Source organism: Colletotrichum phormii (genome assembly GCF_030913505.1).
Source record: "Colletotrichum phormii strain CBS 102054 chromosome Unknown BDP81scaffold_39, whole genome shotgun sequence".
NCBI lineage: Eukaryota > Fungi > Ascomycota > Sordariomycetes > Glomerellales > Glomerellaceae > Colletotrichum > Colletotrichum phormii.
Genome location: NW_026851481.1, coordinates 62,173 through 78,463, shown reverse-complemented (window position 1 = coordinate 78,463; position 16,291 = coordinate 62,173). Strand labels below are relative to the sequence as shown.

At 50.8% G+C, this 16,291-nt stretch overlaps 6 protein-coding genes across 6 annotated transcripts; 4 read left to right on the top strand and 2 right to left on the bottom strand.

Moving 5' to 3' along the window:
* The first annotated feature begins 1,485 nt into the window (after window positions 1-1,485).
* BDP81DRAFT_386889 (family 16 glycosyl hydrolase) lies at window positions 1,486-3,644 on the top strand. The gene is made up of 2 exons (XM_060587019.1): window positions 1,486-2,572; window positions 2,642-3,644. The coding sequence occupies exons 1-2, from the start codon at window positions 1,767-1,769 to the stop codon at window positions 3,369-3,371; spliced, it is 1,536 nt and encodes a 511-aa protein (XP_060438075.1). The 5' UTR covers window positions 1,486-1,766; the 3' UTR covers window positions 3,372-3,644.
* Window positions 3,645-6,134: 2,490 nt separating this feature from the next.
* BDP81DRAFT_400576 (uncharacterized protein) lies at window positions 6,135-7,000 on the top strand (the record flags this gene model as incomplete). Its single annotated transcript, XM_060588707.1, has 3 exons — window positions 6,135-6,309; window positions 6,367-6,813; window positions 6,876-7,000. 3 exons carry the CDS (start codon window positions 6,135-6,137, stop codon window positions 6,998-7,000), a joined length of 747 nt encoding a protein of 248 aa, XP_060438074.1.
* A 963-nt stretch (window positions 7,001-7,963) lies between these two features.
* BDP81DRAFT_508684 (fungal-specific transcription factor domain-containing protein) lies at window positions 7,964-9,905 on the top strand. Its single transcript, XM_060595706.1, has 3 exons — window positions 7,964-8,680; window positions 8,742-9,167; window positions 9,224-9,905. Exons 1-3 carry the CDS (start codon window positions 8,012-8,014, stop codon window positions 9,638-9,640), a joined length of 1,512 nt encoding a protein of 503 aa, XP_060438073.1. The 5' UTR covers window positions 7,964-8,011; the 3' UTR covers window positions 9,641-9,905.
* On the bottom strand, window positions 9,586-11,238 carry BDP81DRAFT_361499 (L-arabinitol 4-dehydrogenase). The gene is made up of 2 exons (XM_060586425.1): window positions 10,259-11,238; window positions 9,586-10,197 (listed from the first exon to the last, which is right to left on the bottom strand). Exons 1-2 carry the CDS (start codon window positions 11,075-11,077, stop codon window positions 9,922-9,924), a joined length of 1,095 nt encoding a protein of 364 aa, XP_060438072.1. The 5' UTR covers window positions 11,078-11,238; the 3' UTR covers window positions 9,586-9,921.
* A 301-nt stretch (window positions 11,239-11,539) lies between these two features.
* BDP81DRAFT_386880 (uncharacterized protein) lies at window positions 11,540-12,799 on the top strand. The gene is made up of 2 exons (XM_060587018.1): window positions 11,540-11,810; window positions 11,946-12,799. Exons 1-2 carry the CDS (start codon window positions 11,718-11,720, stop codon window positions 12,618-12,620), a joined length of 768 nt encoding a protein of 255 aa, XP_060438071.1. The 5' UTR covers window positions 11,540-11,717; the 3' UTR covers window positions 12,621-12,799.
* Window positions 12,800-12,882: 83 nt separating this feature from the next.
* Window positions 12,883-15,258, bottom strand: BDP81DRAFT_485717 (uncharacterized protein; the record flags this gene model as incomplete). Its single annotated transcript, XM_060595172.1, has 5 exons — window positions 12,883-13,933; window positions 13,998-14,232; window positions 14,330-14,598; window positions 14,651-14,836; window positions 14,995-15,258. The coding sequence occupies 5 exons, from the start codon at window positions 15,256-15,258 to the stop codon at window positions 12,989-12,991; spliced, it is 1,899 nt and encodes a 632-aa protein (XP_060438070.1). The 3' UTR covers window positions 12,883-12,988.
* Window positions 15,259-16,291: the final 1,033 nt, after the last annotated feature.

Sequence of the window (16,291 nt, the reverse complement as noted above, 5' to 3'; positions counted from 1 at the left end):
CTATTACAGTGAGTCCCAGCCCAAAAGTTTGCAGCAATATACGAAATCATACTGCAATCGCTCATTTGCGAAATGAAAACTCGTCACGATCAGAGACCCACAGCAACCGACTCTCTTCAGGTTGGCTCTCAAGCCTGTAGATCCCACTTGACGACACCTCGACTCGTTCACAGCGCCCATCACGCCTCCAGTCGTCTTTTCATTTGAGCGTGCTCGGCGCATCTTGGCTCGTCTGGAGATGGCTGTTCTCTGCTATCTAAGAGAGTACTATCGCTCTTCACTAACAACTACCCTAGCCTCGAATCACGGCATTGAGGCTCAGCATTGTTAACGCGCTCTCGCAACCTCGAGTCAGGCCCAGATTCTGGCTCGTCACCTCGTGTTCTACGATGGCAAATTCTTGTCATTTGATCAACAAGGAAGATGCTGGCAACAACAAAACTCGGTCGTATTTTTTGGAGAATGATGCTCAAAAGCTGGGGAATTCCTGCCACTCACCACGCGAATACCGGATTGATTACGAAGTACTGACCATCGGGAACGCCTTTCAAATGCGCTATTGCAAGTTGGAACCCCAACTTTGTTTTCAGATGCGGCTTGAAATCAAACAACACCACTGCACTCTGTACCCGACTGCTTGGCAGATGTTGTTTCATGCTTCCAGCTTGGGCAGGTGCCTCGAGATTTACGCTGCGGCGGTGTGATCGTCAACTCCTGAAGCGGGCCCTCTCTTGTATCACACAATGCGGGTATTCATATGGTCATCCGCAACATTAACTACCAACAGGCCCTCGATGCGCGCAACCGTTTGCTTCAGTATCACGAGTGTGCCCAGGAGCGCTCGCAAATGGGATTTATTCGCAATGCTTCGTATTTGATCGCTTTTCAACCGCCCATGACGCAGTTCATCAGATCGCCACAGCCGTTTCCCCCGGCGCAAGGTACCATTTCTCCTCCGGCCGGCCCACCAACAATCTCGGGATAATCTTGAGAGTTTCCCAGTCGGTCGCTTGACCGTTTAGCGAATGTCCAACAATTTCCTTTCTGATAACCTTGCTCTGCCGGTGCCACCACGAACCGGGCCCTAGAATGCTGCTCGCCTCTGGTTCGACCGATAGTTATAACGCTAATCCTGGTTGGCGCTGGTGCGGAAACGCTGCCCGTTGCAGATGCGACTCCAAGAACCCAAAGAGGAGAAAGAGACATTGGCACCCCCTTTAATCAACATGCTGCTTGCCACGCGCCCGGCATCCCCTGGCTTGTCTTGCATCTGTCTCTCCGCTTTGCCCACGTTGAGATGAGGCCGCCTCCTATCATTGCTCTCCGTTTGATTGAGTCCCTAACTCAATTCCCGAGTCTGTGCTTTCGGCTTCTTCCCATGCGTGCCTTTGCCCCCATCTGAATAGTGAACGCCATCACCCCATATCCACACTCATTCCCAGCTCTGAATTCTTGGATTTTGAACCCCACCATCGCCATTCCTTTCGACATTCCACAGAGGTTACTTTCTCTCCCTCTGTTCCAACAGCCCGGTCTGTGTCTGCGACGTTGAGCCCGGTGAATTCGTCCGTCTCAGACAACACACACTCCTTATCACTCACTATTGTCACTCTCTTGTTATAAGAAGACTTCACCGCTGGTGCGCTGTGTTCTGCAGACTTTCTGGCGATACTAGACGTGTCGCAAACGTCCCAGGTCGCTAATTCGACATCTGCTCGTCCTTCCTGAAGTCTCATTGGATCATTTCCAATTCACACTCCCTCACAATGCTGTCTCAATACACTCTGTCGGCACTGGCGGTGCTGGCATCGCTTGCCCAGCCCGCGCTTGCTCAAGTCTCGACGAAATGTAATCCGATGAACACAACCTGTCCTGCCGATCCGGCTTTTGGCATGGACTTCAACTTCAACTTCAACTCTACCCCCTCGACCGATGTTTGGGAAACCACCGTCGGCCCTGTTACGTACGCCTCCGACAATGGCGCGGAATTTACGATTAGCAAGCAAGGCGACTCTCCCACAATTCGATCCAAGTTTTACTTCTTCTGGGGCCGTACCGAGATCCATATGAGGGCCGCCAAGGGAAAGGGAATTGTGAGCTCCATGATGTGGCTCAGCGACACCTTGGACGAGGTTGATTGGGAATTCCTTGGCATCAAGAACGACGCTTTGAGCAACTTTTTCGGCAAAGGTGTTGAGGACTGGCACAACGGTGCCGAGCACCCTGTGACGGGTAGCATCCAGGATGACTTCCACAACTACACCTGCGTATGGACCAAGGAGAAGCTCGAGTGGTGGGTTGACGGCAACAACGTTCGCACTCTCCTCCCCAAGGATGCAAACAACTCCCTGGCCTATCCTCAGACACCTATGCGCCTCAGTCTCGGCATTTGGGCAGGCGGTGATCCCCGTATGGCCGCGGGAACTAGAGAATGGGCTGGAGGTGACACCGACTACGCCGCCGGCCCGTACACTATGTATGTAAAGTCTGCGCAGGTGACGGACTACAGCTCCGGAAAGGAGTACTCTTTTGGAGACAAGACGGGCTCGTGGGAGAGCATCAAGATTGCTGCGTAAGTCATACTAGCTGAAAAGCTGTAACGCAACTCAATGAAAGCTCCATGCTAACCTCATTTTTCCAGGGGCAACTCAACTGTCAAGGAAGCTCTCCTGGAAGAACCTAGCAAGTCCGTGAGTGAGAAGTTCAACTCGCTCAGCCCAACTGCCAAAACGGCCGTATATGCTGGAGGTGTCGGTGTGGGATGTGCTCTCATCGCCTTTGGTCTTTGGTACTTCATTCGCCAGCGTAGACGTGGCGCCAACGAGGCGAACCTTGCCGCTAAGAGAGCCGAAGAAGAGCGACTCGAGCTTGAGGGCTTCCACAAGCGCGGCGTCGACCCTGACTCGTTTGCCGGCGCGACAGGCACCGAGTACAATGCTGGCGCTTTCAGCAAGAACGGCATGGTCCAAGAGAACACCTACAGCATTCCGGCATCTCAGGAGAAGAGCGCATGGGGTGCCGCACCTATGGCTGCGGGCGCTGCTGGTGTTGGTGCTGCTGCTGGCATGCGATCATATAGCGACAACCCGAATGGCCACGGCCAGCTCATGTCTCCCTTGCGTACGCAAAGCCCTGGAATGCCGCCCTCCGGTCCTCTGCCCATGGCTCCAAGTCGTAGCGCATCGCAAGGTGGTTACTCTCGCCTCGGCTCACCCGACGGCCAGCACAGCCCTCCCCCGCCGATGAGCCCGCCTTCGCATGGATACAGCGACAATGGCTTCGGCGCGCAGCAAGGCTACAACAACGGCGGTTATGGAGGCGCGAACCAGGGATACTTCAACAACGGTGGCGCCCAGGGAGGTTTCCGGTAGTGCTGATGCCATTTTATTTTTTGACGTCTTATCATTCTTTCCGCCAACGCGCTTGCGGCCTTTTTTTGTTTCTTTTCAGCTATCATGCATGAATATCCGAGCGGTTTTCTTTTTTTCCTTACCTCGAGCGGACGATATGATAGGAAGGTAAAGAAAGAGAGTCCTCGATGGGCGTTTGATCTGTACATTACCGGTGCCAAGATATCCTCTATGTATCTCGCCCTCATGGCTGGGGGCTAACGAGTTTCAATAAACGACATACCCGACTACCCATTGTCTTGAATTCTTACTCCTTTACTTTCGGTCTTGTGAAACTTCCCCGGATCGCGATGGCACGTGGACAGTGTTGGAGCTTCACGGCGGACAGGTAGGTAGATCGCTTCAGCGGTTCTGTTCGTGAACCGGTTCGCATGAACTTTGCTCACGACGATCACCAGGAACGGCAGTTCTTGCCTCATAGCCAGGTGTTGATAGGAACGTTCATGCAAGCCTCGTGGAAGCGTTCAATGCCATAACTTTTTTGGCGAGGCCTGCATGTCCATTCATTGGTCAACCTTAATTTCACTTCGCAACTCCATAGGCCAGATCGACGGTTTGCGGTTCAAGAGCTGCCCGAGTCGTTCGCTACGCCGATCAGAAGCTCAGGCGATCCACGTGAGGTTTGATACGCAGCAGACTCCTCATCAGTAATGTAAGGAGAGCAATAACCTCTGTCTTCCAAACAAATAGCAGTTCATGCCGGAAGCAGAACATCAGCGCAAGTTGCAACAGTTTGCTCAAGATTTGAACCAATGCCAGAGACCGAAACATTTGTGCGGGAACGCAAAGTGTTTGGTCCGCAACTCTCCATGCATACCAGGCGAACCGAACTTTGCTCAATCTTGAATCAATCGAACAGCTATGCTGTGCTGGCCATACTTTGAGTGTGGTTCGTGCTGACAATTGTGCAGTCACATTATAGCGCAGGGCTCGCTTGGAGGCTTTGGATAGACTGTGCGCCGCGGATGCAGGAGATTGAACCAGGCCATGACCCTGTTCTAATAAGGTCAAGGACGCAACGTTGAAAACGATTCCGAACACCTCCTTTACTGAAATGCTCATTTCGACATTACGCTTCGGGATGCTGGGGACTTTGCAGGCGGAGCTCTCGGGAGTCGCAGAAGGTCGGGTACTGCCCCGCGATGCTAATTAGGAAGGCAAGTCGTACGAGCGGCTAAATAGACGCGTATCAGGTAAGATTCATCTGCTAAACAGATACACTCACTCTTCATTTACAGTTATCAAGCTTGATATCACACGTCAGTCTGCCATCAACGCCTTGATCAAGAACAGCCTCGAGGGTGATTTGTCGCCGACCTTGAACAGCATATACATAACTGAGCTTGTCTTTTGGGGCTACCGGAAGATTCGCAGAGTCTATTCGCGATGAACCTTCCGCCCAGCCAGGAAGCACAATGGCTTAAAAGGCAAGGTTTGCGGTTTTCGAGGCGTGAAATGTTTGCCGCCACCTTGGACAAAGTCCAATTGGAGCGACGGAGCCACACTTATCCGCTTTCCCCGGACACTGACCATGATGGATGAAATGTTTCTTCATTTCAGTCTTCTCGACACCTAAGTTGAAACTTGACATGGTGCAGGAAAGCTCGGGTGTAGCAAGGGCCATCTCGTGGAAACGGTCGAATTGCCATTGGGGTATGGGATAGTAGCCCCTAGTCTAAGATAGATCCTCCACCTGCAGGCTGAACTGAGATACTGAAACCTATCTATCTTGGAGATCGGATCTCATAAACACTTTACCGTTCGTTGATGGTTGGTCTACAGGTGAGTATTACTCGCAAAAATGAGTCAAACGACCTGTTAGTCGGATATGGAAGTGATTCTAACACGTGGAAATAGGTACCGGAAACTTACACTTTCGATGCTTGGGAGCGCATTATAATCCATTCTTATTCGGTAGACTTGCTGGTCTGCCAAGGGTATAGTTCCAGATTGAGGATATCCGAAAAGGAAATCAAGCTGGCTTGCTCAGCTTACCCAGAGAGTTTCAACCCTTCCGAGCTGTAGAGGTTGCAACCATTTCATGCTTGCACTATGCAACCACTTCCCCCATTTGCAGCTTGATTAGAGTTGAAAGGCACACCATTAAGCGAAGCAAGCAGAACGTGGAGGCATGAACTTCTAGTCCTTCTGCCAGGAATCCTTGACAAATCTCACGAACATCACGGTGCAACCGGCATACTGCCGCCAGACCTCAGTCTTACACACCACCATTCTGTAGGACACCGTTGCTCCTCAGACTCCGCTAGTTCATGAGTGACAGCTACCCAACCCACGGCACATACTGGTTGCAGCTCATCTGATCTGAAGGAGGCGACTCAGGATGCCTCGGAGCAAAGCCGATAGAGGTAGCTTGCTGAAAGCTACACAGCTAGGGTAGCTCTCCACGGATGTGTCGGAGGAATGGACATCCTAGGATGCCACAGAGATGAACAACGTTTGAGTGTGTCGTCGAGCTAGACTTGGTGCAATGCGAGCGCCTGTAGTTCATCGATTGCTCGGCAGGCGACAATGCAAGGGAAAGACGACCTACAACTCAGAAGATCCCAGACTATAAAGCACGGCATCGTTCCCCGTCAACTACTGTTCTCTTTTCTCTTCATTAGACAGACAAGACAGCAATCAGTTGAAGCTCAGGATAGCCTTCCAATTATACCCACCTTTGGTTTTTGATACCAGCACTTGCGGCTCGCATAGATCGTCAGCATGCTCTACTCAAAGCTCTTCGTCGCCGCTCTTACCGGCATCACCTGCGTCGCGGCTATGCCCGCCGAGCAGCCTGCCGAGTTGGCCAAGACCGAGGCGTTTCCTCGTGGCGAATGCCGCGATGCACGCGACGACCTTTACTGCGGTCGCAGTGTCAAGGAGTTCACTCGCTACGGTAAGTTCCTCCGACACCTTTTCAGCATGGCGTCAGCATTGCTAACGGAGCTTGTAGATGCGAAGAACAGGCTCTGCTTCGCTAACGACGGAGGTAACAGGCTCTTCTGCGCCATTCGTGAGCAGCAGGAGTTGGCTATTGAGCTGGCTCGCGAATTCAACAGAATCACCCGATGTGAGATTGATCAGTACTACGGCTACAGAGAACGCCGCTGCGAATGCTACCGCCGCGGCGATGGAGACCGCGGCGATGGAGACCGCGGCGATGGAGACCGCGGTGGAAGAGGCCGCGAGTGCCGCGATGGAGACCGCGATGGAGACCGCGATGGAGACCGCGATGGCGACAGACGCGGCGGCCGTGATGGTGACCGCGATGGTGACCGCGATGGTGACCGAGGCCGTGGTGATCGTGATGGTGACCGTGGCCGCGATGACCACGACCCCAATTGCAAGGGCGATGACGTTGCTTTCTGCGCGGCTAGCGAGGACTTGATCATCACCTATGGTAAGTCGAAGACTGTTCAATGCCATTCCAATGATTGAGCAAAATGACTAAGACTCCCACAGAGCGTGGCGCGGAGATTTGCGACAGGAACCGTGGCAACTACGTCTTCTGCGCCAACCCAGAGCGCGGCGCTGCTCGCGAGAAGGCCAGAGATCACTTCCGCGACCGCAACAAGAAGCAGGCTTAGGTCTTCTGTCTCAATAATATGGCTCTCATCTGGAGCATACAGCTGGTATCTACTGAACCAACTTGGGTGTGCAGGTTGGGAAGGGTTTACTGAGCCGAGTCGAGTCTAATGGAATGTTTAGTCTGTAATCTGTATTTCGTGAAGTGGATTAATTACCTAGTGTGTAAAACGACAGAGAATGGAAAGAAATTATTACCCCCTGAATTTGGAACCGTAATGTGTTTGTTGACAGGAAGTCACTCAATTCTCGCCTAGGAGAAATCATAATTCCAACGTCCTGTTCGCCATGAGAACTACATCGCAAGAAATATTTCACGCCACTGGGAGAAATTTTGTGTTATCATTTTGGCATGCCAATGGTCTCCAAATAGGGGGACAGATCCATGTTGAATGGTCAGTACCGAAGGTAGGTGGTAGAAAATATCTAGGGCTAAGCATTGCTGTCGAGGGTTGAGGTAGAGAGGAATCAGGGTCCTCTAACGGCTAACATGCGCTTGTGATCACTCACGATCCAGGAGAACTAGAGTAATTCTTGGGAAGAAAATCGAATGAATCAAATTTTGTTGGAAAAGCGTGACAATATTGAATCGAACAGTTGTAATACGAGATGATGATGATGATGATGATGATGTATTATTGTAATACGAGAATGCACGCTTTTGACGAGTTCCTAGCTTACCTTATTACTTCAAAAATCATGTGGAACCCGATTGTAGTCCTTTCGTCTCGACTTTCCTTCCTAAAGTACGGCTCGACATTCCTTCCCGAGTCAATTGAGCCCAAATTGTGGAGACCTTCGCAGTTGCAGAGCTACTAATGCGGGGGGTTGGGAAAGATTAACCGACACAATTGAAGACGGCGACGAACGTCGACAAAACAGCCCGAGCAAATTTGTTCTGCAGACGGGGCAATAAGATCTGTTTGGAGTCTTTCTAACAGTATCTCTAGGAAATTCTCGATGAATCTGGTAAAGCGAAACCTTGAGATTGGTTCAGAGACACCCCCGCAACAATGTCCAAGCCCCTGAGCCGTAGCAGTGGAGGCTGTTGGACATGTCGTATCCGCCACAGGAAGTGCGATGAAGCATCTCCGACATGTAAAGAATGCACAGATCGACACATAGTATGCCATGGCTATGGAGCGGAGCCTGAATGGGTCAAGAACCCAACCAAATTACAGGTCGAACTTCAACGCATCAAGCATGCTGTGAAACAGAACTTCCGCCGAACTCGAAAACTGCAGGCTTCTTCCACACGTTCATCCACTAGAGCCGCAACAGAGCCTTCGGGGGAAACCCTTGAAGAGTCAGCAATATTCTCGCCTGGCGGGTCTGAATATCGAGAAGCCGAGCTTCTGACATATTATCTGGACTACATCTTTCCCCTTCAATACGCCTATTACGTGGACAAGCCAGCGCTCGGTGGCCGAGGATGGCTTTTCTGGCTTCTGTCCAAGCAAGGGCCGCTCCGTCAAGCCGCCTTCACGCTATCAGCTCTACACCAACACGCCATGTCGCAAAGTAAGACAGAAGAGATGGAGTCAGAGCTTATCCGATATCACACCAATGCGATGCAGGAACTTCGTCAAGTTCTCAGTCGTTGCGAGACAGACGGTTTCGCCAGCCATCCCGAATATCGCGTCGAGTTTCTCACCTGCGGAACTTTTCTTATCAGCTTCGAGGTATCCACCCGTTTCTTCAACCACTTTTGAACCCATGCTTACACCCTGCTAACCTGGCTAGGTCTTCCAAGGAGGGACCACTAACTGGCAGTCACATCTGAGCGCTCTTGTGCTAGTCGCGGGTCAAATTGACTTGGAGAGCGTGGGTGTAAGGTCCGAATCTTCCACAAGAATTGAGACTGGATTCCAAATAATTATGAGTGCTGCCATCAGGTTCCATGTGTCTCAGCTACTTTGGTTCGAGCTTCTATCATGTGTCTCTACAGGTGAACCACCGAGGCTCCCTTACCAAATGTGGCTCAGTCACGAAGAAATCGATATATCCTGTGTCATGGGTTGCCAGAACTGGGCTATGCTAGCTCTTGGAGATGTAGCCTTGCTAGAAGCACAAGTTGCAGAGATGAACCCGAGAGCTCTGAGCCGCAAGATAGCAGACATAACTAAACGTCTCGAAGACGGTGTTGGATACTTGGGTGTAGAACAGAAGGTAGTACAGCTTTCCAATGACATCGAGCATGAGAAGATACTAACTTGACTGGCCAGCCCGCCTCAGCCTTGATATCGCAGTCGATCACTCGCATATATGCAACGGCAGTGCTTGTGCAACTGCACACAATTTCAGGCAACACAGAGGATCCACCCGAGAACGCGTCTGAAATCATTTACAATGCAGTATCCGACGTCATGGATGCTTTTCAAAGCGTACCTGAAGGCTTGTCTCTAAAACCTGTGACGTGGGCCATGTGCGTCGCTGGAGCAATGGCAGGGCCAGGTCAACAACCATTCTTCGAGAATTTGATTGAGGGAATACTCGAAAACTCAGGTTCCGGATTCACAAACTGTGATACGGTGCTACGTGTTTTGAAGGAATGCTGGAAGGAACAGGAATACTACGGTACCGACAACAGTGTCCCTAGAAATGCAATGTCACGGCTGGGGATTTGTGTCCTTTTGATTTGAGGCATGGCCCATCAGAGGTTCCTGCTTCCTACACAATGCGACGGCGGCCAGGGTTACCTTAAGACCCAAGTAATCCCGAATTTAGGGGAAAACAATACGTCAACTATTCAAATCATTGTGAAGGCACAAGGAACTCCTCTCTGCAGGCTGCGAATTGTCTCGATACGACCTCATCTGTCTAAGATGATACCACCACCCGCAACCCCTATTCCTGTCCAGCTAAACTTTTTCCCTCGAACGGTGAACTAATTTCAACATGCTTGAGTATCACTAGTCTGGTTTCAATCGTCGAGCACTTGGACTTTCAACGCCAGAGCACCAGGGTCTGAAGCTGTTTTGAAGGCCTTCTCACCATCTTCAAGGGTGAATCGGTGGGTGACCAATGGCTTAAGATCAATGACTCCCTCAGCAACAAGCCCAATGGCCCGAGGGTAGATATCTCGATAGCGAAACTGGAACCGTAACTCGATTTCCTTGCCGGCCATGTACATGATGGGAATCGTGGCAAAGTCTTTACCACAGCCGATAACAAAGACCATGCCTCCGAATCGGCAAGACTACAAATTTTGATTAGCTTGGATATCCCTGCCCGACGTACAATTTGTGTAGATGACTTACGTATATACCAGTGACCACACTTGACTCAACACCAGTGCATTCGAGCACTGTTTTGGCTTCTTGACCAAGAGCCCCTTTGATGTCCTCGGCTGTTGCCTGCGGCTCCTTTCCAGGGGTGATGAGCACAGTTCGCACTCTGGGAACAGCCTTCTTTGCCATGTTTAGCCTGGTCTGATTGATGTCCGTAATGACGATTGGGTTTGCACCTGCCGCATTAGCAGCCAGCAAAGTGGCAATGCCGATAGGGCCAGAACCGCAAATAACCACGGGATCACCCAAGCGAACGCCGGATCGCTCGAGTCCCGTCAGAGCCACTGACAGCGGCTCAAGAAGAGAGCCCTCTTCATATGACATCTCATCAGGAATCTTATGAAGCCAGTCTTCTGGGTGCACGTGGTAGCGTGTAAGGGTTCCGTGGTATGGGGGCGTCGAGTAGAAAACCACCTCTGGGCAGGCGTTGTATCGGCCTGTTCGACAGAAGAAGCACGATGCCTTCATACAAGGGATGCCGCACTCGATGGCCACCCTGTCGCCAACCTTGAACTTTGTCACACTGGGCCCTACGCCCACGACCACGCCTGCGCTCTCGTGGCCTAGCCCGTTTTCACCCGTCACAACCATCTCTCCAATGTGACCTGCTTTCCAGAAGTGAACATCGGAGCCGCAGATGCCAGTTGCTCGCACGTGAACTAGGCACTCCCCTTCGCTTGGGATCGGAATATCGAGCTTCTTGAGAAAAAGGTCATGCTCAGGGTTGGTATAAATTGCAAGGTTGTCGGGTTTTCGGCGAAGGATATCGGCTGCGTTTGATGCATTCATAGTAGGTATCAGTGGTGAGTATTACTCTAAACTTGATGGCAAAGAAGGCTAAGGGGTCGGGAATCTGTGGGTGTCAATGACGAAGTGAGCTGGGAGCCTCAACCTAAGTGCGGCCAGCTTTTTATACAACAGGTACTGTAGGTACATCTGATCTCACAAAAGGTAGGCAGGTTTGTTTAATGTCTATCTATTCTGGCTGCAGGAGCTTCGGAGTTCTTTACCCCTCGCTTACCCCCTCCGAGCACATTGGTCACGTCTTCCACATCTGATCGTCCAGTCTCAACAAATTGGCCCAAACACATCATCTCCTCACAAGACACCAGAGACGGCGCCGTATCAAGTCACCGCTACCCCACGTTCGGCGCACTGTCACCCGGTTGGGTTTCCGCCACATTGTTGATTTGGAGGGAAACCCCCGCCCACTGCGACTCCCCGCACGCGACCTATGAGAGACTCTGAATTCCTTGCCTTTTTTCTGAACACATCTCGTCATTGGGCATGGTTAACAAGACCTTGAGAGACCTCAGATTCTAATCAAGATCTAAATCTCTCAGTCTCCGCTTCAGCTGGGCCGGTTTATGTCTGCGTTCGTGGAGCGTGATTCGAAACTTATACGACCACTTGACTTCAAGCCATCGCCATGTCTCTCAACGGAAAGATCGCAATAGTGACAGGAGGGGCTCGAGGAATCGGTGCTGGCATAGTCAGAGCTCTTGCTAAACAAGGTGCAAGTGTAAGTCCTGCTCTTATTACCTATTACAGTCAACCAGGTCGATCACTCAGAGTTTCCTCGCCTGGTGTATCCCTAGCGGCTGCATCTTGACTGAGTCGGCCATTGACGATGAGTCTTCATGTTAACGTAATTCAGGTTGCATTCAATTACGTCTCTCCTTCCTCCGAAACTACTGCTCTCACATTGGTTGAGGAAGTGAAGGGGTTGGGGGTTCGAGTGACGTGCGTCCGCGCCGATATGGCGTCTCTTGAGGCTCCCTCTGCTCTTCTGAATGCTGCTCTCCAAGAATTCCAGACCGACAAGATCGATATTTTGGTGAACAACGCGGGTGTTGGAGGAAATGCACCACTTGAAGAAGTCACGATCGAAGACTACGATCGGCTGATGACGGTTAACGTCAGAGCAGTCATCTTCATGACTCAAAGCGTCTTACCTCACATCAACCGCGGCGGTCGTATTGTCAACTTGTCTTCGATATCCGCCCGCGGCGGCTATCCAACTCAATCCGTATATGCCGCATCCAAAGCCGCCGTTGAGGGCCTCACACGGGTCTGGGCCACAGAGCTGGGCCACAAGTACGGGGTAACGGTGAATTCAGTCAACCCCGGCCCTGTCGACACCGATATGTACCGTGCTGCCGGGCCTGTACATCTTGCGAGGATGGAAGAACAGAATAAGAAGGTTCCTGCCGAACCCAGATGTGGCACGGAGGAGGATGTGGCAGATATCGTTGTTTTTCTGTGCGAAGAAAGATCGCGCTGGGTGACTGGAGACACCATCTGTGCGAACGGAGGCATGGTCTACACATAAAGAAGGGATGTTGTATGTTGTATAACCTTCGCGGTATTGGCGAGTCTCCCGTGTTAACATTATGGTGCGTCATTTCAGAAACAGAGATCTGGAGTGTGTTGCCATGCTTGATGCCCGCGTGTGTTTCCGGTCTCACTGTAAAGATCTCTTTCGCCCTAAATTGAACCAAACTGGACTTTTATCTACCTTGAGTGACTATCTGAGAATTACAGGGGTAGTCGTCGCGTCGCCCAAGAATAGGGGACCGAAGACTCGAAAATCTGATCGGTACTATGTGACTACGTGATGAATGTCAGAATGAAGCATAGGTACTAAGCATGTTTCCACTATAAGATGTCAAAGTCTCCTCGAAAATCAAGAACATAAAGCTAATGTTCGCAAAAGTTCCATTCCGTCTTGAGCCAGCCAGCCTCCTTCTCTTTCATCCATGTCCTTCCAGCCATCAGCTCCTTTCTCAGCTCCTTGGCCTCTTCCATTCCGATGGGCCACTTATCTCTACTAACAGCCTGCTCCCAATTTTCTCGAGCTTTCAACCATGCGTCTTCAGAATTAGCCCACTCTTTCTGCGCCGTTTCCCACTGGATCAATCCCTGATCATCTGGTGCTGGGGCGAGGAGTGGTTCGATCTTAGGCTCGGCGGGCCACCAGTGCTTCTGTTGAGGCGGCACGTTTGACGTACTGATAACAGGAATGGCCGGGTCGACGAGGAAGAGGGCTACAATCTTCCTATGACCAGGCTTCGAGGGATCCGCGAGCTTGAAAGGGAAGACTTGGTGTTGGAGGAGGTTAGGGAAGAAAAGTGCCCGGCCGCCTCTCGTATGTACCGATCCAACATTCTGAAGCGTGTGGCCACGGGGATCGATTGCGAATGCCTGCTTGATGCTCCACCAGTCGTACTGCTCATAGTCGAGCGAGGTCCGTGAGTCAGAATCGTCAAGTTCTTCTCTGTTGGCACATGTTCGGAAGTTGAGAGTGCAATCCGTGATGTTCTCACAATCGTAGTAGAACAGTGCTGTGCTAACAATGTGCTCGTTCAGGAGACCTTCGGTATGCCATGAGCCACCTTCGTATGTGGGGTTTTCGGGCGTGAGATGGATATTGGCCAACTTGACAATGACCTGACAGCGGTCCTTGCCTCCAAAAAAGTCACTGCTTTTGATGTCGGCAGCAGTGAACTTGACGTAATCTTTCGCCTCGGGGTCAGCGTCGGGAAGTGGAGGACCATGTGTCTCTCTAAACCAGGCCTTGTCTCGAGCGTTGCGTTCCGGATCCTTTTGATTTCGCGGGGTTTCGTTCTCAGCAAGAGGACGTGCCTGCGCCCTGCATTCCCGGCGTCGACCGCAAAATGTCCGGACAAGGGCACATTGGCTTCTGTACATTGGATGTCACGAGACGCTGCACCGCGAACTTATCCTCCCAGTTGTAGATGAGATCCCAAGCTGGTAAAGACTTTTCAATGAGCTGCTCGATGATTGGATAGAGGTGGGCCTGCTCTACAGGATGGAGGTTGTTGATGTAGCTTGCAATTTTGGCTTTTCCGTTGATTCGATTGAGGTCCACATCACAAGGCAGCCATTGAAACTCCCTGCTCAACACCTTGTTTCTCGAAGTACTGCTCCAAGAAGTGTTGGAAGATAGTGTAGCCTCCGCCTTTGTCGGCTGGCGTATTGTCGTACCCATGCCGCAGTGGTCAAGCGCGTCATGGACACGTGCGGTCATGAAGCATCTTAGAACTACCGTATACCAAGGGCCAGAGTGAGGGGTGGACTAGATCCAAGACTTGATCGTTGCTGTTAGGGTGCCAGTCTTTGCAATCTGAGGGGACATCCTCAAGTGACTTGACGGCATCTCGAATAGACATGACAAACTCAGGGGTCAAGATGCTGTCAGACTTGATAACCGCAGTGCAGTAATCGTAGACCGGCATCAGTCCTGTCTGTTCATACACTTCCGCCTTCTTGCGTAATTCACTGATGCACTTGAGGTCGTTAGCGCCGACATACTGTTGTTGAAGATAGAGGCCAACTTACCGCATCGGCCATAGAAGGAGTGAAGTGAGCATGCTCGATGTACGACGCCCAGTCGATTTCCAAAGCCTCCGATTTCCACTTTGCAACAATACTGTCGTCGTTGACCTTGAGCCACCACTGAGGTTTATCAGACAATTCATCGACAACCCTCAGCACACAACATTCGCGGACGAGAAGCGTGACGGCCTCCCATTCACCCAAGAACAAAACAGGAAATCTCTCTTTCAGGCTGGGCATATGTCCAAGGTTAAGACCGGCTCCAGGACGTTTGACGACCAATTGTTCCAGGGTCGGTTGGAAACTTTTAGCAATCTTAACTGGACTTCAGGCCTCTCGAGGCTCACCTTGAATTCGCGGTGGTGGTATCTCCACACCGCCTGCTTGATGAACAGATTGAGGTACCCAAACGAAAAGGCATTGAAATCAAGCTCGGTGTTCCTTTCAATCCAAAATTTCGCATCGGAAACGTCGGGGTCTTTCGGGCCAGCCCAACTGTCGAAGGCTTCTTGTTGCTCGTCAGTCAACTTGACACGCTTGTGCTCATGCTTCATGAATTCCTCCTCGTCAGATGTGAGAGGCACGGGGCTTCTGAAGGCTTGATTGGCCATAGTGCAGACTGGTACGTGGAAGGATGAACGATGTAGTAATGGCGAGAATAGCTCGGTGAGATGTTATTACTGTTGCACAGTCCATAGATAAATGGTTATATATCCAGGTGTTGGCTACTTGTGAGCCCCTGAAATGCTGTATCGCAAAAGACTTAGGCAGAAGTGTGGGTTCGCTCAACCAAAAAGTTTGTTCCGGCAGGCAGCATTGACGAGACTGAACATCCCGAAACCCCACCGGCCATTCCAAAAATTGTTGCGGCGATCAAACTAGCGATAGGCTGTTGCCGAGCATTGACTCACATAATTCAGCTAGATAAGGTGTTGGTCATTGAATCGAGAAACCATACGGATACGCATGTCGACGTTAGCTTCCACGGCTGCGACTAACAACAGTCAACTATTCTGGTGTCAATATCACTCGGTGGGATAGACGAAGTACACAACCTCTGTTAAAATCATCACAGTTGGCTCACAAGAACTACCATTATGGGGTTCCAAAGCTGTGTAAAGTAGTTTACGGTTCAGACATCAATGTTCTGACCAATCACCCTCAAAGTCTGAACGATTCGTTTTTTCTAATTTTACTAGCTATTTTAGACCGAGACTGGACCCTGCAACTCACATGTTGACCTTATGGCCCTTAGGTACGTTTTGCAACAGGAAAGCCGTCGTGCATAAGCCTTCGGATATTCCCCTTTTGTTTTCTTCAACAAAACATGCCAAAAGAAGAAAGAAGTAAAAAACAGGATCTGGTGCTAGTCGTGGGCCAATCCAAAAGATGTCTATCAAGCGATGACAAGATCTTACAACTCCAAGATCTAATAACTACATGTAGTTTTAATAAAACTCCGCTTTATTTATTACTTTTATCTGCCCTATTGCTCATAAGGAACCCCGCTTTGTAAAACGTTGAAAATGCGCCATTGTAATCCAATTATTGCTCTCGTCCGTTAGTAAGTAAGTCTGGAAAAACCCAGCCCCTGCTATCCCTGCATAATCCCGTGTCTATACGTAATCTCGCCTTCATTGAGCA

Excerpts from the sequence above, each read along its gene's own strand:
- BDP81DRAFT_361499 (XM_060586425.1), bottom strand. The coding sequence starts at position 11,077 with ATGAATGCATCAAACGCAGCCGATATCCTTCGCCGAAAACCCGACAAC. Across the intron at positions 10,198-10,258 it reads GTGTGGTCACTGGTATATAC|TCTTGCCGATTCGGAGGCAT; the intron begins GTAAGTCATCTA and ends CAAAATTTGTAG.
- BDP81DRAFT_508684 (XM_060595706.1), top strand. The coding sequence starts at position 8,012 with ATGTCCAAGCCCCTGAGCCGTAGCAGTGGAGGCTGTTGGACATGTCGT. Across the intron at positions 8,681-8,741 it reads CTTTTCTTATCAGCTTCGAG|GTCTTCCAAGGAGGGACCAC; the intron begins GTATCCACCCGT and ends TAACCTGGCTAG. Across the intron at positions 9,168-9,223 it reads ACTTGGGTGTAGAACAGAAG|CCCGCCTCAGCCTTGATATC; the intron begins GTAGTACAGCTT and ends TTGACTGGCCAG.
- BDP81DRAFT_386889 (XM_060587019.1), top strand. The coding sequence starts at position 1,767 with ATGCTGTCTCAATACACTCTGTCGGCACTGGCGGTGCTGGCATCGCTT. Across the intron at positions 2,573-2,641 it reads GAGAGCATCAAGATTGCTGC|GGGCAACTCAACTGTCAAGG; the intron begins GTAAGTCATACT and ends TCATTTTTCCAG.
- BDP81DRAFT_386880 (XM_060587018.1), top strand. The coding sequence starts at position 11,718 with ATGTCTCTCAACGGAAAGATCGCAATAGTGACAGGAGGGGCTCGAGGA. Across the intron at positions 11,811-11,945 it reads TTGCTAAACAAGGTGCAAGT|GTTGCATTCAATTACGTCTC; the intron begins GTAAGTCCTGCT and ends AACGTAATTCAG.